General features: G+C 41.1%; 1 protein-coding gene across 2 annotated transcripts in view; it reads right to left on the bottom strand.

Annotated features, from left to right (window-relative positions):
* The window catches only part of LOC149311473 (leucine-rich repeat-containing protein 1), a 118,341-nt gene that overhangs the window by 54,735 nt on the left and 40,544 nt on the right, over positions 1-23,062 (bottom strand). For both annotated transcript variants that reach the window (XM_089531130.1, XM_089531129.1), the window contains exons 3-6: positions 13,791-13,869; positions 8,463-8,552; positions 351-407; positions 55-118 (exon numbers count right to left, since the gene is read on the bottom strand). In XM_089531130.1, the coding sequence (XP_089387256.1) occupies positions 55-118; positions 351-407; positions 8,463-8,552; positions 13,791-13,869 (290 nt within the window). The remainder of the gene's footprint in view (positions 1-54; positions 119-350; positions 408-8,462; positions 8,553-13,790; positions 13,870-23,062) is intronic.

Below are 23,062 nucleotides of genomic sequence, written 5' to 3'. Positions count from 1 at the left end.
TTGAAAAGGTAACACATCTGATGTTTTATTATAAAAATTGGAAAAGAGGCTTACCAAATTATAGAGTTCGTTGTTCCCTAAATCCAGCTCTTCTAGTCTCTGCAGTTGGGCAACTGACCTGGAAAAACAGTTAACAGAGCTGAGGGTTTTTTTTTTTTTTTTTGGGGGGGGGGGCATATGACAATAAAAGCAGCCTATTAAAAATGATGTTTCAAAGCCTCTAGTGAAAACAGTGGTGTGATCTAGAATCAAATCACTTAACTGAAAATTATGGAAGCAAACCAAGTGGAAGAAGCAAAAGAAAGAAATCCATGCTGAGAATGTAAAAACAAACTGCAACTATCACTTACTCGGGTAAATATGTCAATAGATTCTCTCTCAGTTCCAGTGATACCAGGTTATAAAGGCTAAAAAGATAAAAGAAATTCTATTAATGCTTTAGGATTTAAAAAAAGACCATCAAAAATAAAAGTGCCATAAAAGACAGGTAAACATTTCCTTAACACACACACACACACAGAGAGAGAGATATATTCAAATGTGGGGGAGCATAATTTTATTAATATAAATAAAAATAACATAGGAACACCAGGTTTCAAAAGTGGGTGGGTTTTTTGTTTGTTTGTTTTGTTTTTTTGTACTGACACACATAGTTGGAACTTTGGGACTGTGATCACGCATATTGCAATTTCTGGACTTTTATCCACTTTACCAAGCTCCTAAGCTATGTGTACATGCAAAAATTATTTCCCAACTACAGTAGTAGTAAGCAGTAAGCAGCATAGAACTGAAAAAAGACTAAACAAATCTCTAAATTAGAATATAATATAAAATCTGGGACACCTTGATAAATGGGAGAGGTTAACAGGACTAGCAGCAGTTAAGTGAGTACTAGGACAACAAACACACAAACATATATTCACAGGTTACATATATTCGTTCTTTAGAATGAGGAATGAAATGGGGAAAAGAGGCAAGGGTAAGTTGCTTGAGCCTGTAATAGTTATACACTGAGTTTAGAAAAGTTACTTTTTTGAACAAGAATCCCACAAGTATAACTACTGGCCATGTTGACAGGGATTCTCAGAGTGACAGTCCAACAAAGTAATATTTCCATAATAATTTAAAAAGACCTTGGACTACATTAAAAAGAAAAGCATAACTTTTCTGTAGTATAAATATAAATGTACTGATCGGTTTTGAAATTAATTTTTAAGTTTATCTCTCCTATACACACGGGGGGTGGGGGGAGGGGGAGATATACATACATAAATACTGTATATTAAGCCACTGGTCTCCACTGGGATTTGGTTCCACGATACCCCCCCGCCCCCGGATGCCAAAATCTGTTGATGCTCAAATCTCAGTATATAGAATGAGACAGTAAAATTGTGTTCCCTACATAAAATGAAGGGAAAAAATCAAGGTTGGCTTTATGGCTTTTTTTAAAATTCAATCTGTGGATTATACAGAATCCATGGATATGGAGGGCTCTCTGTGTGTGAGAGTGTGAGTGTGAGTGTGTGTGTGTGAGAGAGAGAGAGAGAGAGAGAGAGAGAGAGAGAGAGGACATAAATATTCCAATGATATAACACACATACAGAGTTCAAAGATATAGCCGTGTTAATCTCGAGATTCAGTATGTAGAGAGATCTTGTAGCATCTTTGAGACTAACTGAAAGAAATAGGTTGGCAGCATGAGCTTTCATAGACTTCAGTCTACTTCCTCAGATGTTTTTGGTGGAGTGGAAGCCAGGGACAGAGATATATATGCCATTGGTATGTGAGAATGTCAATTCAAATTCAAAATCCTTTGGGTTATAACACATATAGAGTGTTACAACACAACAAATATTGCAAACATTACAACCCCGCCAACACTACTACTCTAGTCTTTTTCACAATAGTAGGGATTAATAAGTGACTTCCATCTTGCCTTTTTATGGTAGCAAACGAGCCGTTAATTCTATTTCCCCAATATCTTTTACACAAAAATATTTAAAAAGAAATTTAACTAAATTTGTAGTTATTATTAAGAAATGGCACACTACTTTACAATACTTTCTAAACTACTGGTAGTCTGCAAATCCAAAAGTATACATCACTCCCTATTTCTTCTACCAATTGTCAATCAGAGACCTCCGTTTATCTTTAATAGTTCCTATCGTTTCCTTTCTTATAAAATAGTTAATTTATCCATCTCTGCAAATCAATTGAGATTTATAAGCCTTTTTTCTTGTCATGGAACAAGTAAGTCCTTCCAGTGTTGTGCATAATTATGACAGAAGAGGTTATCAAAGTCACAGAAGGCAGAGTTAAGCAAAGTTCACTTAGTCATAATTTCCTCTGATGGCGTGCTCATCATCATAAGTGACATTACACAGCTAAGCTTTTCACTTACGCCCTATCATAGTAAAAGCCCCATCATACAAAAAGCCTATCATCATCATAGTAACATTCAATTCCCACCCACCCCCACCCCGCTTTTATTTTGGACTAAATGGAACACAAGAAAAGGGACATTATCCCAAAGCTATAATCTCTTTTAATCCTCCAACCTCGCAGAGCAAAATAAAAACAGAAATATGCCCACATTTATATCACAGCTGCCTCTGTGTGTATTTTTGTGTGTGTGTATTTTTGTATGTCTTCAAGCCACCTGTAGGCTTATGAATTTCATGTGATTTTCTTATGAAAGGCATACTCTACCTAACACAGTAATAAATCACCGAGGGGCAGCCATCCTCATCATTTGTGGAGAGATACAAAGAGCTCTGGGGAATCTTAAGGACCAAATATTTCTACTGTGCTGGAAGTTTTAATGAACTAGAGACAAGTTTTTCAGACGGTGAATGTATTAGTTTAACAGGGATCAGGCACAATAGTTCAGTCAGACAGCTATGAAATGAAACAGTCTACCACAATGCCATTTAAAGCCCAAATGCATACAAGGCAACAAGTAACTATCCAGAAAAATACTACTTTTTGTTCTATGCTAGACTAATTTCTAAATAATAAAAAATAGTGATGCCCCAAAGCAGGAAAGGTCAATCCAACCAGAGTCTTTATTTAATAGAAACGAATTTGCTAATAAATGTTAGTACAAATGTTTCACAGCAGCATCTGCCTTTCAAGACTTTTGTGACTATATTTTAGAGCAGTTGTCCCCAAACTGTGCATTTTAAGAGATTTTGGACTTCAGCTCCCAGAAGCCTCAGCCATGTTGGCCAATAGTCTGGGATTCTGGGAGCTGAAGTCCAAATTCTCTTAGCACAGTTTAGGGACCACTGTTTTAGAGTGTCAAACAGCTTAAAATATGTTATCGAACTATATCTTGTAATATACCACAACTAAGGCTGCTGCCACTCTGCAGAATGAATGCAGTTTGACACCACTTTAACTGCCATGGTTCCATCTTGTGAAAACCTGGGGTTGTTAGACTGTTGTGGCACCAGAGCTCTCTGGTGGAGAAGGCTAAATATCTCATAAAATTACAAATCCCAGAATCCCACGGTATTGAGCCACGGCAGTTAAAACAGAGCCAAACTGCATTAATTCTGCAGTGCAGATGCAACCATAGTAACTGTCAGGCACATGGTTGCATTACTCTTATTACTCTTAACTGTCTCCAAGATTACCTCTTAAACCTCAGGATGACACAGTTTTACTATAATCCTACCTCCTTCTGCCAGTCCATTTCAGTACCACTTAACAGCCAAGTAGCCAACATTCTCGTCTGCCTTCTACAGTAGGAAACTTGGGTTGTTGTGCTGGGTCACCTCCCTGGACCAAGCAGCAACACAAGCACAATCTGTAGCACTACTAACTCTTACATAGTAGTTACTAATGCAATAGTTCAGAGAAATGAGCATAAGATTCTTCTTAATCACAGAACAACTTTCTCTGAACTGGTGTCTTTTGGAACTGTTGGACCACAGCTCTCATCATAGCCAGCCAGCATTGAGAAAGCTGGGAGAGGCTACCAATAAGTTATGAATTTAGAGCAGTGGCTTTTGCCCTTGTAACAGTGAGAGTGAAATTCATTTTTTACAATGCAGAGTTACCCTAAAAGTAATGTTAATGTTTCTTTTTCTTTTTCTCAAATACAAAAGTAATGCCAATGCATATACACATTTTGAACAACAGTGACGGAAAACAGATTTTTCCCTCCCAACCAAGCTTCAAAAGCTGTGTTTTAGATGAGTTTATAATTTTTATGCAAGAAGATGCCCAGACCAATTAGATGCCTGAGGGGATTACATTCCAAAACATGCCCTTTTCAGCAGGACCAACTTGTTGGTTCAGTTTCAAATCAGACCCATATTTGAATATGGCAGATTCTCATTCAAATGTGAATGTTTCTGAAGTAATGTAAGCAATGTATGAATGTAATTAAACAGTAACAAGAAGGTGAGATAGCAATATTATGTGTGAATGCAGGTACACAGGCCTATACAGGGACTAACCCAATTAAAATATTATTTTGAAAGTAGAAAGGTTCCCTGAATAAAAACGGCCCTAAGACAATAAATTGTTTAGTATCCTAATTTGTTTAATAATTGTCAACCCACCCCACCCCCGCATCCAATTAACTTCTTCCCCTACCAAACCACACAGAATTCTTAATAATGTTTATATACTCCTGAAACTGGAGGCTGCTGTCTCCCATTCTAACAACTACTTTCTGCTTTGGGAGTCAAGAGAATGACTTGATTCTTCCTGCACTCCATTCCCAAAGCTGGAGACTCTTGTGTCAATGGCAGACAGCACATTTCCTCATACTCACTATCTTCTTGATTTTCCTACTTGCTTCTCCCTCTCTCATGGATGGGGCCATGTTATACCAGGAGGATGGAGGAACCCAGAAAGTCCTGCCCTGTCTACTCCTCCTCTCCCAGAGGGTGTTGGAAGCTCAGTGATCAGATAAAGGAGAAGCCTTGTTTGCCCCAGTTTCTGGCTGCACCTTTTCTTCCACTGAGCTCCTTGTGTCTTACAAGGTACATTAATGCTATGCTCCATTTCTTCCAAAAGGCAGATGTTTAGAAAGCAACAGTGGTGTTGTTAGGGTAGTGGCTGTGGTGTCACCCCACTTACAGTGTCACCTGGTGCGCCCCATACCCCGCATGCCCCCAGTGACGTGCCCTAGTGGCAAAACCAGCATAGATGAGAGGCTTCTCAAATATTGCTCAGCCAGCTACTTGGTTGCTGCTCCAGGATGACCAGGTGGCAAAGGAAGCAGTGACTGAACTTGGTTGTTTTGAATGTGCAGTAGAATAGTAGACCTAATATCAAGAAATATGTGGGGAGGGGGTGCTAGTGGTGTCATCCAAGAGGAAAGAGAGCAGTAGCCCTAAAACGTTTGGAGACCATTGACCTAGAGTAACCAAAGATATAAGCAAGAACTTCAATTGCTACAGCTCAGTAAAGCCATCTTGTGCATTTGTGACTGCATTAATTCAGGACTTGCAGAGAAGCTAATGCTCATTTTTAAAATCAGATACTTGTTGAGTATCCCTTATCCAGAATTCTGAAATCCAAAATACTACAAAATAAAAAAATGGCCATCCACATGGATGACTGAGATAGTGACACTACTGATTTCCAATAGTTCAGTGTACACAAACGTACCTTCAGGTTATGTTTAGATTTGGGCCCCATCTCCAAGAGATCTCATTGTGTATATAAAAATATTCCTAATTTTTTTTAAAAATCAAAATCAAAAACACTTCTGACCCCAAGCATTTCAGATAAGGGATACTCAACCTGTAATTCCAAATTACAGCGATCTGAAAAAATGAATAATGGCTGCTGCTAACTGTACTGCTCTCATGTATAGGATTTAGTAGATTTCAATGTGCATATCCATAACCAAATCCAATTGGAACAATTATCTTTCAGGTATACCATCTACAAAATTCACCCTACATTAGCATACCAAATACTGTGAGGTCAAAAATCCATCTCACTTTATTTCAAACTGTGTCTAATTTCTTCTGAAAATAGATGGGCAACTACTGCTTGCATACAAAAATATAACTACATATAATGTGTGTAATGCGTTTTTAGTGTACAACCCACAAACACACTCTTTCCGGAAAATATAGTGCTTTTTTATATTTTGTCCTGTTTCCACTCTGCACCATTCAATAACATATGTTTATCTGCAGGTGCAACTTATGTTTAGCACACAATATGCATAATTATTCATGTTTGAATTCTAGCCCACCAGAAGTTGTGACACAAACACTCACACTTCTCTGAACTACTGACTCATACACATTATACAGACAGCAGCAACTGATACCAAAGCTATCAAGCAGCCCCTAACTACTTCCTGAAGCTCAGGGGGTTGTATTATATTTTTAAAGATATTTAAATTCAGCCTCCTCAGCTTTATGTGGGCACAAACAGCATGAATATTATACCAAAGAAAATAGGAACAAAAAGGTAAAACAAATACACTCAAAAGAGTTTTTCTTTTTAAAAAATGTTTCCTGTTTCTTTTCGCCACCTATGATGAAAGTCTAAATTTACTGCAGTGCATTTTGTTCAAGAATCCCTAAATTCATCAACTAAAGCAGGCTCTTTTATAAAAAGTCTCTTGAAGAAGTTGGATGGTTGTTATTTTTAATAGTGATGGAAAGAATATCTGGAAGCTCAAGGAGAAAAACTGAGAAAGGGGCTTTTAACTGTTTGAAAATCCCAATAAGAAGAATCTTCTGCAAGCCCTTTTCTTGTCCTCAAATAGACTTGCCTCTCAAAGTCACAAAGCAATCCAGTACAGGAGAACCAGAAAAGAATCCCGGGAAGCTAAAGCCTCCATATTCACAGCTGCCTTCCTTCTCCCCTTGTTGCATGGAGTAGGCAAGGGGGAAAGGCAGATGAAGGCTTTTCAGATCCACAGCTACCTTCCCCCTCCACCCTCCTAGTGCCATGCAAGACTAGTGAGCAAAAAAAGCAACTGAGAACCAGATTCCAGATCCATGGCTACCTTCTCCCTCCACCCTCCTTACATCACACAGGACAGGAGATAAGGAAATACAGCCAAGGATCTGGAAGACTAGAGCCTCCCAGATCAACCAGTGGTCTCCATGCTTCCTGGTATCATGTGGGGCTGGGGCAGGGATCTACCCTTCCCCACATGCCAGAGACTTTATCCCAATATAAAAACTCCCCCCCCCCAAAAAAAAAAAAAAACCCTGCATAGTTTTTGAAGGTATGTGGCACTGGGGAGAAAATAATTAAATTATTTTTCCTCCTTTCTGGAAAGAATACTTTAATTTAAACACTCTTAATTTGTATCTATATGCAATATACAGTCTTATCTAAGTCACACTGTGACAAAGAGATGTCTTATATTGTACTAAAATGTTCAGGAAGTGCTATTCTTTTTGTGAACAATTTAATCTCCTGTAAGATAAAGGAATGTATTTTAAAAATCATCCAAAATAAAGCCCTTGCTGTCCGCTGGGGTTTGGTTCCAGGACTCTGCCCCTCCCCCATGGATACCAAAATCCATGGATGCTCAAGTCTCATTATGATATATACTCATCTATAAGTTGAAAAAATTATGCCCCAAAATTGACCCCAAAATCCCAGGTCAACTTATTTACGGGTCAGTATGATAATATGATAACAGCTCTTTCAGATTTCCCCATGCAGTCTTGAGCCAAGGAGAAAGCGTCTGGGTGATTCACTGACATTGCTGTTTGTTTAAGAGTCCCTCTCGCGCCCACACTTCTCACTGGGGAGTGAAGGCTGAAATGAAGGCTGAAATGCTTAAGCAAAAAGCCACAATTAGAGTTCCTCTTGCAGCATGCACATACAAGCCTCCAAGTTTTACCCTCGACTTATCCACAGGTCATAGCAAAATCCATTATGTTGGCCCCAAAACTGCCCTCGACTTACACATGAGATAGACTTACAGTTGAATATATACAGTAAGTACAATGTGGTAGGTAAAGTGGTGTCCCTTACATAAAATGGCAAAATCAAGGTTTGCTTTTTGGAAGTTATACTTTTTTGAATAAAATCTGTGGATATATATACAGAGGGCCAACTGCATCTCAAATATCAAGTAATTAAATTTCACATAAAAGTCCAACTTTGTGTTATTACCAATTAAAGGAATTCAGCACAGCAATAACCAGTTCAAAATATGTGGTGGCGCAGTGGTTAAATGTACTGCAGCCATTCACTCAAAACCACAAGGTTGCGAGTTCAAGACCAGCAAAAGGGCCCAAGCTCGACTCAGGCTTGCATCCTTCCGAGGTTGCTAAAATGAGTACCCAGACTGTTGGGGGCAAATTAGCTTACTTGCTAATTTGCTTACTTGCTGTTCACTGCTATGATCTTTGGAATAGCGGTATATAAATAAAACAAATTATTATTATTATTATTATTATTATTATTATTCCAAGTAGGCCAGGTCTCTCTTTTCTAAAACTAGTAAAAGAACTTACTTTCCAATATTTTCTGGCAATGCCTGTAGAGAGATATCATTTACAGAGAGACAGGTAAGATTCTGCAGCTCAGGAAAGCTTTCAGGCAACCTAAAGAGAAGAATTCAAATCAGTTAGGGACAAAACAAAAAAAGATAGATTCTGTTCTCCATAGTCACCTCCCCACAAAACTATAAAAAAATGAACACGGTAACCAGAAAAAAAAACTGAACTACATTCTGTTTTTTAAAATTACTATTCATTTAAAACAGGGGTCGGCAACCTACGGCCCGCGGGCCGGATGCGGCCCATGAGCACTGTAGGACCGGCCCCTGGCCGACCCTGCCGCCGAAGCGCTCCTTTTCCCCGCGCCACTGGGCTCCCAGGGGGCGGGGGCAAGCGCTGGGGCCGCCGGAGCGCTCCGTTTCCCTGCCCCCTGGGATAGCCTCTGGGCTCCCAGGGGGCGGGGGCAAGCGCTGGGGCCGCTGGAGCGCTCCTTCCCCCCGCCCCCTGGGATGGCCTCTGGCCTCCCAGGGGGCGGGGGCAAGCACTGGGGAAGAAGGAGGAATGGAGGAGGAGGAGGGAGGAAGGGAAGAGGAAGGATGAAGAAGAGGAGGAAGAAGGAGGAAGGAGCAGGAGGAGGAGGGAGGGAGAGAGGATGAAGAAGAGGAGGAAGAAGGAGGAAGGAAGGAAGGAAGGAAGGAAGGAAGGAAGGAGCAAGAGGAGGAGGGAGGGAGGATGAAGAAGAGGAGGAAGAAGGAGGAAGGAAGGAAGGAGCAGGAGTAGGAGGGAGGGAGGGAGGATGAAGAAGAGGAGGAAGAAGGAGGAAGGAAGGAAGGAAGGAAGGAAGGAAGGAAGGAAGGAAGGAAGGAAGGAAGGAGCAAGAGGAGGAGGGAGGGAGGGAGGATGAAGAAGAGGAGGAAGAAGGAGGAAGGAAGGAAGGAGCAGGAGGAGGAGGGAGGGAGGGAGGAGGAAGAGGAGGAGGAAGATGAAGACATGCAGTCTTTCTGAAGGTGAGACAGTGTGACTTTCCAAAGTGCATTTCTGTGTATTTTCAGTGCTTTCAATGCTGAAAGGTGTGCTTTTACAAGGAGAGTGGTAGTGATGGTGATATGTCAGTTTGTGGGACATGCAGTCTTTCTGAAGGTGAGACAGTGTGACTTTCCAAAGTGCATTTCTATATATTTTCAGTGCTTTCAATGCTGAAAGGTGTGCTTTTACAAGGAGAGTGGTAGTGATGGTGATATGTCAGTTTGTGGGACATGCAGTCTTTCTGAAGGTGAGACAGTGTGACTTTCCAAAGTGCATTTCTATGTATTTTCAGTGCTTTCAATGCTGAAAGGTGTGCTTTTACAAGGAGAGTGGTAGTGATGGTGATATGTCAGTTTGTGGGACATGCACTCTTTCTGAAGGTGAGGCAGTGTGACTTTCCAAAGTGCAAAGGTCTGCTTTAACAGTGAGAGTGGTTTCGGCCTTCCCCTTCGGCTGAAAGGGCCCCTTGGAGCCCTTTCGGCTGAAAGAAGGGGCGAAGCAGGAGAGGGCAGGCACACGCCTCCTCCTCCCCGCGGGGCTTTGTCAGCCCTGAGGTGTCTTTCGGAGGACACCTCAGGCCTGGCAAAGCCCCAAGGACAGGAGCTGGGGCCGCGCACCTGTTGCTCCTGCCCCTCATGGGCCCTTACTGCTTCTCTGAGAGGCAGCTGGGGGCCACGGAAGGGCAGGAAGAGCAGGCGCGCGCCTGTCACCCCCGCTCCCAATCCCCTTCTAGCTGTCTCTCAGACAGCGGGAGGTTAGGAAAGGGAGCAGAGAAAGCCCTGCCCCCAGAGGGTGGAAGCTCCGCCCCTGGCACGCAGCCCCACCCCCAGAGGGTGGAAGCTCCACCCCGGCACACAGTCCCGCCCCTGGAGGGTGGAAGCTCTGCCCCCGGCATGCAGCCCCGCCCCCGGAGGGTGGGAGCTCCACCCCCGGCACATGGCCCCGCCCCCGGAGGGTGGAAGCTCCCCCCCCCTTTCGGCCCCCCAGTTGTCTTAGGGACAGCAACCCGGCCCCCGGCTCAAAAAGGTTGCCTACCCCTGATTTAAAATACATTCATATCGATTTTCAAGGTGATTTTAAAATCATAAATCCTAAAACAGAATAAATACAACTAAAGCAGGACAGATGTTTCATTTTAATGCATATTAACCATTAAAAGTACAGTTTATAAACTACAGACCAGCCTCAATACTTATTCTTTTAAATGTAATTCTTAATGCTAGGATTCCACTTAGAATTAGTCCATGATACTGAAGTAATACATATTTCTTAACACAGGGAGTTGTGGATACATAGCTCAGTATTGTTAACTGCATGTTTTAAAACAGAGATGGGCAACTTGTGGCCCTCCTCAGTGATACTGGACATTTCTCATCGCTCAGATGGAGAGAATTGATTGGAGTTGTAGTCTAAAAACTTCTGACAAGGGCATAATCTGTCCATCCATGTCTTAAAAACACTCTTTCTTCTCAAATGTGGCATTTTTTTATTGCAAGTCCTTTTCTCCCCGTACCCCCCAGCCATTGTGAACTACTGTTTCCCAAGATACGTAAAAGGACCTCCTCTCTCTTACAATTTGGCAGCTTGGCCTGTAATACAACACACAGCCCATGCTGTCTGAAAAGGGAAATCAACAGTTCATTAAAGTGAAGCAAAGACACAACACTGAAGCTATCCTAATTGATAAAAAGCCAACTGTCATCACTTGACTGCAAGGGCTGCCACTCTCTCAAGTCCTGCAACTAGGTAAAATGGCTATCAGCTATCAAGACAAGAATCTGTCACAGATTAGGTATGATCTTCTAGGCTCTTCTAAAACTATCCAGGGCTTAAGGGAAGTGAAAGCAAAGATTAACAGCTGACTGTCTAGATGGAAATACTGCCCCAAAGGAGCTAATTAAACAGCCTCTGTTCTCATTTAGATGTATGTTCTGCGTTAAACAGGAAGTAGTCACAGGACCGATACATGAATGGGAAATATTAACACTGTGCTAAAAATACAAAGCCTGTCCCAATCCTAGAGATTTACTGTCACGCTTGGCTATTTGACACTATCTGCACAGATTTATGTTTTAGAGTAAATATGGTTAAGGTGTGTGAATGGCTTGTACAGAAAGGAATCAGGAATGGTGTGACAGCAGTGAGGGGTGAAGCTGAACATTGGGAGAGTGATGGTCTGGATTGAAAATGGAAGGTAGTTCTTTTGTGTGGGTACAGGTGGTAGGAATTATGGCCAAAGTTTCTGTATGAGATTTACATATGCGTAAGCACCGTAGTTATGGTGCTACAAAGTGCATCCTGGCCTGATCTCCCCAATTCCTACTTATTGCGAAGCAGCTGTGATTGATGGGAGTCTGCTCCCTTCTTGCACAGGAAGCAGTTGATTGTCATTTCCACCTCCTCTCATGAGCAATCTTCAGTGCTACAGGCAGAATCACAAGTTCCTGTCACAATCCCCCCTCATGCTGGAGATCACTGCATGGGGATGGGGTAGGAACACCAACCAGCTGCTTCCCAATCAACATGAGAACTGACCCCGGTTGATCTGGTTCCTAGTAAGTAGGGTCTGTTAGACTTTCACAGTCCCTATGTAGCCCCTAAACTAAACTAGGGGCTTAGAAAGGGATTGTGAACATTCTACAGTCACGAGAGGGCAACTCTAGGTTACATATTCATAACTGCCATAGAATATTCTGGCCCAAATTTATATCTGAAGAAATATGTTGCAATTTAAAGTGTACGGAATAATAAAATATATTAACAAGCTTTTATTAATCTACATTTTAAATTAACTTGTTAGGGTGGGGGGAAATGCCAAATCGTTTCATAAATAAATAATTTTTTAAAAAACATGGCTAGTTATTTGGCCAAGCTATCAGGATGTTGACAGAGAAACCAAGGAAGAAATATTTTGGGTTTTCGTAGCAGTAGATTGCCAGATAGAAGTGGAATCGTGAGTAAAGGAAATTTAAACCAAGATCTAGGGAATCATACAAAGGCAACTGAGAACCAAGAGGCATTTAAGGCTCACAAATCTATCTAGGTATTTTTGGTGTCCAAGTACTATAACACAGTAAAAAGGCAAAATTCCAGAAAACAGCTTTGTACTAGTCTGAAGCAATGTGGGAGGAAAATAAACCTTTTGTTAAAGTCTTCTCTGCTTCTCAGGTGCTCCCAGGTGGAAAGATACGGCATATATTTGATCAGGAAGACAGTAAGGCAAAATAATGAACTACCAGAGGAAAAAAATATATCATCTGCCTGGCATATCTCACTTGAGATTTTGCACTCCAGGCAAGTAGCCAACATTTATCCCTCACATACATTGTCAGCAGCCCTAGCAAATTTAAATCAAGATGTTTCTTGATAAAGTACCTGGGGGCAGCAAATGATGAAATATCCCTACTCACACTTTATTGTCTTATGCTGAAGAGAGCTGCATCCATATTTCATTCAGAAATGTCACAAAGTTCATGTATTTTGTACTACAGTATCTGTGATTAACAACTCTGTCAAACAGAAACCAGCTCAAAAGCCTCTGAAAAATCCATCAATTTCTCCCTCAGCATTTTTGAGACTCCCTAGCCATTTTTTCTGGATTACACATAACCACCAGCTTTCGCTAGCTGCTTCAGACATAAGAAATAATGGCCTCTGTTTTGAAACAATGTGTTTGCACACATCTGAAAAGCCACACATTAATAGCTCTTGAGATGATCCCCAAGCTTTTTTCCTATATAAGCAAACCTAATTTCAGTATGCTACAGGCTGAATATCTCTTATCTGAAATGCTTGGGACCAAAAGTGATTTGGACTTTAAAAAATATTTGCATATATATATAATGAGATATCTTGGAGATGTGACCCAAGTCTAAACACAAAATTCATTTATGGCTCAGAACAGATGGGTCAAAAGCAGCAGCTTCCAGCCACTTTGGGGGTGTGGTGTTTACATGATGCACAACCCAAAACAGCCTGAAGCCGCTGCAAAGCTATACTCCAGTCTTTTGGACTGGAGCAAAAGGGAGCCAGAATAATCCAGTTGCTGATAGTGTGGCTCGGGTCTGGCTGCAGCAGGTCATGCAGTCACTGCAGTTCCGGCCGGCTTACAACCGGAGCAGCCTCAGGCCACTCCTTGCCACTCATCTGCTTTGGGCCTATGTTTCATATACATCTCATACACATAGCCTGAAGGTAATTTTATACATAATATTTTAAATACTTTTTCCATGAAACAAAGTTTGTGTAAACTGAACCATTAGAAAGCAAAGGTCTCAGTAGTTTTACAAGAATTCATTCCATTTTATGAAAAGTTACCTGGTGAGGGGATTTCCACTGAAGTCTGCTACTTGTAGTGATTTGCAAAAGGAGATACTTTCAGGAATTTCAGGAATATCTGCAGAAGAGAAAACATATATTCAGAAATAGCAACTAAGTTTTTGAGTGCCTTCAAGTCAATTCCGACTTAATGGTGACCCTAAGGCAAACATATCACGGGTTTTATTTGCAGAGGGATTTTGCCTTTGCCTTCCTCTGAGGCTGAGAGTGTGTGACTTGCCTAGGATTACCCAATGGGTTTCCATGGCTGAGCAAGGATTCAAATTCTGGTCTTCTGAGTTGCAGTCCAAAACATACCACACTATCTATCTAGCTATCTAGCTATCTATCTAATCTATCTATCTAATCTATCTATCTATCTATGAAATCAATGCATTTTACAATCCTCACAAAAACAAAAGTGTACTGTAATTTACTGTTAGTGAGCACCAACAAGCATCACTTAACAGAAGTGATGCAAGATACTAGTTTGCATTTCAATTATATCAATTATACAAAATTCATTTAGATATTTATATAGAATCCAAAAGAATAATCCAGCATTATTTTACCAGCAGTGCTGATCACATCTCCCCATTCTATCTCACCCCTTACCCTTCCAGTTGCTGTTCTTTTTTCTTCTTTCTTCAAGCCAGTTTTTACCAGGAAATATGTAAATAGAGTATAAGCTGTAGAGAACTATTCCCTAATTGAGGAGCTTTGCATGAGGAATGCAACATAACGACACCACAAAACAGCATGTCATTTTTGAAACAGACCTCAGAAGTAGAGTCAACATATACAGTACAGAGGGACACCACAGCAGATTCCAGAGGGGGGAGGGAAAGGGACCACATGGATCTAAGCAAGATTAAAAATCCAGTTTGGGGACAGTTTCAAGACTGCCCTTAAAAATCCTGAACTGAAACAACAAACATTAAAATAGAAGATAACAACTATTGGCGAGCAGTCCCTATTTTGCTCCCTCATAGGAGTCATTCTGCATCTGACATGCAAAGCTAGCAAAAAGACATAAATCATTGTTTATAACACCAAATTACTAACTTTGAAGAAGCAGTGAATTGGCAAGAAACAACCATTGCTCCTCGTCAATGGTCATAGTTGACCATTGTAATAATTGACCATTGGCAGGAAGGTGAAGGAAAGCTGAGCCTGTTGTCATGATACTGAAGCATCTTAAACATGGTCTGGGTATCCATTGTATGGAATGAATGATCTCTCTGGATACTGGGGTGTTCGTAAAATATATATGCATACATGCACTGACATGCAGTTTAGGAAACACACCTTCCCCTATCTCCTTCTTCCTCAGTTTTTAGTCAATAATGACCACTGATGAGGAACAATGGTTATTTCTGGCCAATTCACTACTTATTCATGAAAAATATGAATACACACAAAGCCAGTCCACTGCTTATGCCTCTAAAGAGAAACAGAAATGCCACTCAACCTCTGAACTTTTCCCAAAATATGTTTACTAAACAAATCTTTTCAAAAAAAAGACATAAGCATCTGAACTGAAACATTTCACCAGAGAAAAGTATTTATTATCATATATTGTATTATACTATATTATGTTATGTTATAGCAAATTTAAAGCTTGGAAATTATTTTTATTCAAATGCTTCTCTTTTAATTTTTACAACAACATGTAATTTCCCACACATCATTAGTTCAAATCTAAGGGGGAAAGGCACCATGAAAACTGTTGACATATTAATTTTAGTATATCCAAAGACCTATGGATGATACGCTGTAGTTGTCTAACTTTTTCTTCCACTGAAGTCACTGGGGTGTCTGCCAAATTCTTTCCTTTCTTCTGTGGCCTCACTATAATGATGCCACACACTACAGCAGTTCGTTTCTGATTAGACATTATTGCAACTACGTCAAACTGTTTCTAAATAACCAAAAATGCTTAACAGATCATATACAACCACACTGCTGACTTTCTAAATAAAACAAATGTGACCCTGTTCTGCATATTTTTAAAAGTAAGATGATGATGATGATATTAATAATAATAATAATAATAATAATAATAATAATAATATCATAGTTCTGGTGAATGTACAGGTGACTTTATAACTATTGGTTCATATTATTAGATCTATTTGTGATTTTATAATAACTCTATTTACAAAGCAATAAATATATATCTGTATTTACTATTTATTTGAAGTATTTCTACGTTACCTACCTGTCCCTAAGGGCAGTGCACAACAAATAAAAGCATTTAAAACAGCATGGTAGATAGATGTCTAAGCATAATGACTTGAAAAACATTAATTACAACTTTGAAACTACCACGCTTGCCTAACACTGTGTTAACATACATTCACTGTTAACTCAATTTTATGAGTGATGTGTTGGGGATTTTTCCCTTATGGAAAAAAAATATGCACTGGAAATGTTCTGCCCCATAGCACTACTCTTTAAGAACTGTATATACTCATGTTTAAGTCTAGAAATTTTAGTCAAAAAATTGACCCAAAAACCCCCAAGTCAACTAATTCATGGGTTGATGTAAATACAGTCCGCCCTTCTTATACACAGATTTCTTATACAGAGATTCAAGCATCCACGGTTTGAAAATGTTCAAAAAAAGTATAAATTTCAAATATCAAACCTTGATTTTCCATTTTTTATAAGGGATACCATTTTGCTATGTCATTAAATTTAATGGGAGTTGAGCGTCCACGGATTTTGTTATCCACGGAGGATCTTGAAACCAAACCCCAGCGCATAACAAGGGTCCACTGTGCTGTATTTTAACTCTTTATTTAAAAAGAGAACTATCCCCTGGTGAAAAGCAAGAGTGTAATCTGCCCTGGAAACATTGATTCCCCCACCCCCTGCCCCAATTCTCTTATTCACTCATCCTTTAGTGTGAGCACAGATAGTTATTCCTGCTGGGATTTTGTAGGTTCTTTGGCATTGTTTTCTTTTGCTTCATTCTTTAGATCCTTTGTTATGGGCTGTGGGCTGGGCCAGGGGTGGCGCTGGGGGTAGGGGTACTCTAGGCTCCATACTCTTCACAACAAGTACATGTGCACCTCTTAATGCTGCAACAACGTTTATTGAACCAGAAACGTAAGTACCTCAAAATAAAAGTGCCCAGTCAATAACTAACTGTCCGGGCCAGGCGTCTCTCAGCCTAACGATCTTCGGACGCTCCGCTTCCTTCAGCTGTGCGTCCCTTTGGTCTCTTGAACCCCGCCTGTCTTCCCAAAGAGCCCCGGGGATGGGGTTCTCCCTGGCCAATGCAACCTTGTCCGTCTCCCTGCTGCTATTCGTCCCATGAAGGAGGAGGCTCCTGCCGGCTGAGCTTCTCTTGGTGCTCTACCTCGAATGTCTCCTGCTCCTCTGGTTGTGGACCATACTCCCACTTCTGTGCACAAGGATTCCACCAGGTGCCCTCTAGGTTCCCTTGGGGCAGCTGTAGCCAACTCAGCCCCTCTTAACACAGCACCAGTCCCCAGTCGCCTTCCCACCTAGGGTCAGGGAGTGCTACTGTAAGATGGGGTCCTACTCTCGGACGACCATGAGAGGCTTGTAGGGTTATCGAACGCCCCGCTTGAACAGGGCTTCAGGTTACTGCTCCAGGACGTTAAGTCTTCCATGGCACCTCGTCTCCCTCTTCCTTGGCCACGCCTCCCCCCATCCTTCCCCGGATCTCCTTAAAAGGGAAACGCTCACCTCCTCTCCTCCCCAGGTGTGGTCTTCCCGCCCTCTTCTAATGCTAGAAAATGCAACATTCTCTCATGCTCTCCAGCAGAAATTGCATACTAAAAGAAATGCTAACAAGATCAGTGCATCATCATTTAATCCTGTCATGGTAGAAATTATGTAGTGAAAGTATCCCTCTGATCTGGACACAATTTACTCTTTGGAGGAAAGGGGTATATAAATGGGGAAAGGGAATTGAGAACAAAGTCTTATATTTAAATAAAGGAAGGTGGATTATGGCCAGGATTCACGAAGTCACTTCCACCAATGGAACTGCTGCTGTGTGTAAAACCAAGAGAATCCCCCAACAGTTCCCACACATCCCCTCTAAAGAAAGTAAATCTAGAGAGCTGAAACCTTTCAGAACTGGGATCCAGGAAGCACAGTGGGCTGCCAAGTGTGATATGATAGCAGGCATCTATAAATACAATATAGGTCTCTCTTGGGGTTCTCTTCCAGGTTTCTCTATTATATCATGTGCAGATTAAAGACATCTGTAGATAGAACTGTGCATCAGTCACAGAGGGATGCAGGAATTTCCTTTGCTGACCCACACTGGTCAAAGTCAACACTATACATGTTATTTAAAGTTATGTTTGACACTTTCTGTGGCTGTAGGGAAAGCATCCAAACTTATTTAGCCAATTCAATAAGAAAAACAGAACAGAATTTAAAATTATCTAACTGTGAGAAGCTTTTTGAGTATCTTTTGTCATCTTACCTAAACAAGTGCACAAGAACCCTTCAAGAATGACAGTTCCTGACATTGCCAAAATTATGGAAATTCTGACAAAGTTTGGACACATTAACACAAATAAGGAAATGTTCAGATCTGTTTAACACAATGGAAGAGGAAGAAAATTTAATTCTAGCCATCTATTAACAGCTGGTTTCAGCAGAAGAGTCAGCAAAAGGTGAATCTTGAAAATCAGCTTCATTGACTTCTACTAGCAAGCACTTTCATCCCTGTTTTCATTTAACAAATGGCGTTAACAGACTGAACAGGAACAATGAGATTTTGGCAAATTTATTCTAACTTTTAGTAGCTGGGGGGGTGCTAATTAAAAAGCAAAAGACAGAGTTTTCAATTTGTCGTGCTCAAATTAGATAGGTGTATACTGGACCACTGGAGTAGTCCTCGAACACCACAAACCTCGTTTTTGATTAGTATGGACATCTGTACCTGTAACAACAGCAAACCAGGTAAGCAAATATCTGATGCTGCTATCCAGTACAATCCTCTTGAATATGCAAGATCTTTCTGACCTTGAACACTAATAAATGCTCTATAGACATACACACATGATACCCAGATGCTCTGGCAGACAGACTGTACACAAGGACTGCAAAACAATAAGGTTTTAAGCATACGCTCTATGGCATACAACAGTGCAAACAAGTGAAAGTCAGGCCTATTGAAGAGAGAAAGTCAAGCTAGCAATGTTGTTAATACGTTAAAGCATATGCTTTCTTCTCCCAGGCCTGAGTGTTCTCTTATTTACTGCCACTGATTAAATATGAAAAATACCTAGGGCTGAGAAAAGCTTAGAGTTACATGGCAGAGTACATGGTTTGCATATAAGTGGCCCCAGGTTCAATCTCCCCATATAAGGATGGGAGAGATTTCTGTTTGAAATACTGTTTCAAACCATTTCAGAAATCTGTAAACTTTAACAAAAGCTATACTGGTAAATTGTTTGCAGTGTATCAGCCAGCTCTCTAGCTGGTGGAGAATTGGAGAGAAATCATTTAGTGTGCTTTCCAGCTTGCTAAAAGCTGATACAGCACCTCTTCTTGTCACCATGCCGGCAATGTCCTCCTTGCACCTTCATGGATACACACATTGGCCAATCCAACAGATTTTTTATTCCCCCCCCCCCTTTCTTTCTTCTCCATTCCCTAATTTTCACACCATCATGCCTGGTAAGGAATTTCAGAGGTTTGTGGCACTTATGCACCACTTTTGCTACACACTTTAGTGGTCCTAATAAAAAATGTTAACTACCTCTGATTTTTGTCTGAAATACTGTACATCTGATGCCCATCACTCTGATGAACCAACACTCTGACTTGGTGTAAGGCAGCTTCCTATAGTCCTTTACCTGTGGCAGTTTGTTTCTGTGCACCAGTTGCTACAGAATGTGTGCAAGATGGCGCTTTTCCACCCATATCTTTCTCTTGGGCTTCCCACAGGTATTTAGATGCCTACAAATACAATGCTAGACCAGACAGGTCTTTGGTATGATCCAATATGTCTGCTTTTTTTATGTTCCAACATTCTGCACACAGAATAGGGTATCTATTTAATTATGAAGAGTTGACAGTAATTCTTTGCATTGCCTAAAATGCTATCAAATTTTATATAGCATTGTTTTATTTACTACAGTAAAATGAATGAGTTAAACAACAGAGATAGGCAACCAATGCATCTGCATTCTCCATACAAATACCCTTTGTGTTTGATTCTCTTCTTGTGCACATCAACACACTCCATCTGTGATGTTCTTCTTAAGTCAAGGGTTGGATTCATGTAACCCACCAGATGTTGTTGGACTACAACTTTCAGCATGCCTCATCTTAGCTATTCTGACATAGAGCTGTGGTACTCAGAACTCAACAATATCTGGAGGGTCACAAAATTCTCACCCCTGTGATAAGCAGATTATGAAATGTACTGAAAAGGTAGGAATCTTATTTCTGTTACACAACCCCTATGCACTGGAAATATATTTAACACTTCAGCAAAATTACATTATGATGGGTCACTAAAACATATCGGATTCTTTACATTTTTCATCAGTAATAAATAAGAACAAGCTTTTAAAATAGGAAGATAATAATTGTAATCTGTTGACATTTCATAGCCCTTATTATGCAATACCCTCCCCTCAGAGGTCTGATTTGTGCCAATGTTAGTACTATTCCAGTCAGAACAGCGAGGTCCTATTTGTTCATGTGCTATGGTTTGCTCTATTTTAAACTATTTAACTAGTTTTATTTTTTAAAAACTGATGGTTTAAGATGCTTTTAGTCTTCTACTATATGTAGCGTCACCATAAGGAACGCTACAACCAAGGCCTCATGAGCCTGGCTAAAATTTTCTTCAGCTCGGCTGATGGTGAGACATGATGGAAATGGTAGTTCATTAGAACCTCGAAGGTTGTAGGTTGCCCATGCCTGATTTAGATACACAGACAGCCAGACAAGGTACATCTAAACAGAAAGAATCGAATGGACTATTTTTTAAAAAAAACTAACCTAGTAGAAAGGAGCATGGGGGAAGGCTGCAGCACCAACAATAGAGTCTCCTGTGGTACTTCAAAGGTTAAAGTCTAAGCCCAACTGATAGCCCTAACTAGACCCACTGAATTAATGGACTCCACCTTAATCAGGGCTGGATTAAGTGCAGCCTTCAGGACATTTGCAATCCCCAAGGGCCATTTTTGTAGCCCTCAGGCCACCTCCTATTTTGGGGGGGAAAGGCTTCCTCTGGGCCTGGGGACCCAAAAACAGAAAGAAAATCCCCTCACAGCTCCTAGTTGGCATTGATGCAATGGACTGATGTAATGGATCTATTCTGGTTAGCAACCAGAGCTCAGCTTGCTCTTTACAGCAAATCTGGAAGCAGCAGCCTATAAAGTAACAAGTATTTTAATCAGTACACTGAGTTAGATCAAAAGAAAAAGGGTTACTATGCCAGTATATCTTCATCCAAGCTTTAGGATACCATAGACTAGAAATCCATAGAAATACCATAGAAATCGTCCGATTTCTCTTCTTCCCTTTCTTTCTAAAGTTTTGGAACGGGTTGTTTATTCTCGCTGTCTTGAGTTTCTTGAAGCCAACTCCATCCTCGATCCCTTTCAGTCTGGTTTCCGCCCAAGGCATTCTACAGAGACAGCTCTCACTAAGATCTCCAATGACCTTTTATGGGCCAAGGCTAATGGCCTTTATTCTGTTCTCATCCTTCTTGATTTGTCTGCAGCCTTTGACACCGTTGATCACTGTCTTCTAGTTGATATACTTTCTGACCTTGGGTTCTCAGACTCCTTTCTCGACTGGTTTAGATCTTATTTGCCAGACAGATCTTTTGCAGTGGTTGCAGGTGGTCAGACTTCATCTCCTGTTCCCTTATCTGTTGGAGTTCCACAGGGCTCTGTTCTGGGTCCCCTTCTGTTTTCTCTCTACACACTGTCCTTAGGTAAACTCATCAGCTCTTTTGGTTTTTCCTACCATCTGTATGCCGATGACACCTAGTTGTATCTTTCCACCCCTGACCTTTCTCCAAGGCTTGAACAGCAAGTTTCATCTTGTCTCACAGCTGTCTTGCAGTGGATGCGCCATCAGCGTTTGAAGCTCAACATGTCCAAGACGGAGCTTCTTGTCTTTCCTCCTAAGCCCACCCTTCAACATTCCTTTTCTGTCTCTGTGGACAACATTTCTATTCAACCAGTCCAGCAGTCTTGGTTTTATCTTTGACTCTTCTCTGTCATGTATCCATCAGATCCAGACCACAGCCAAGACTTGTAGATTCTTTCTATACAATATTGCCAAAATCCGACCATATCTCTCCGCCTCCACTGCCAAGATCCTGGTCCATGCCCTAGTGGTCTCACGACTTGATTACTGTAACGTCCTCCTGGCTGGGCTTCCTCTTTCTCACCTCCGTCCTTTAATTTCTGTCCAGCATTCAGCTGCACGCATTATCACATCCGCCCACCGCTCTGACCACATCTCTCCTGTGTTGCCATCCCTTCACTGACTCCCCCTCCCTTTCCACATTCAGTATAAGCTCCTGATGCCCACGTTTAAAGCCCTCCATGGGCTGGCCCCTCCTTACTTATCAGACCTTCTTTCTCCTCACCTTCCCACTCGGGCCCTCCGCTCTGGTAGTCAAGGTCTACTGTCTCAGCCCAGGATTTCCTCTGCCCCATCTCGGATTCGTCCCTTTTCACTCGCTGCCCCTCACTCCTGGAACCTTCTTTCCCTGCGAGCAAGAGCCATCACTTCTTTAACCAGCTTCAAAACGGAGTTGAAGACCATCCTATTCAGGGAAGCGTTCCCAGGCATTGCATAACTGTCACTTGCTGTTTGATGTTCTTTTGTTGCCTGTTTTATTGAATCATTTCCTGTATTGCTATGTACTTTATATGTATTATGCTACTAGAGAGGTCCCTTCCCCACCACCACTCCCTTCTCCTTTTGTGTCGTGTCTTGTTAGATTGTAAGCCTGAGGGCAGGGAACCGTCCAATTAAAAAGATTGTATGTACAGCGCTGCGTAAATTTACAGCGCTTTAAAAATAAAGGTTAATAATAATAATAATAATAATAATAACAACAACAACAACAAGAAGCCTCTAGAGACTTGGGAGGCTGCATTTTTGGGCCTGGTGGGCCACACACACTTTACCCATCCCTGCTTTAGTTGAATGAACATGGATTAAAGGGTCAAGTCCAACTGCCACCTGCATGAAGAATTCAGGCATGTACACAAATATATAGAGACACATGCATGCGGGCA

The sequence above is a fragment of the Sceloporus occidentalis genome, unplaced genomic scaffold, assembly GCF_023333645.1.
Source record: "Sceloporus occidentalis isolate IW3139 unplaced genomic scaffold, rSceOcc1.0.p SCAF_6, whole genome shotgun sequence".
Classification (NCBI taxonomy): domain Eukaryota; kingdom Metazoa; phylum Chordata; class Lepidosauria; order Squamata; family Phrynosomatidae; genus Sceloporus; species Sceloporus occidentalis.
Note: the sequence above shows the minus strand (reverse complement) of the source record. Positions and strands in the feature narration are given on the sequence as shown.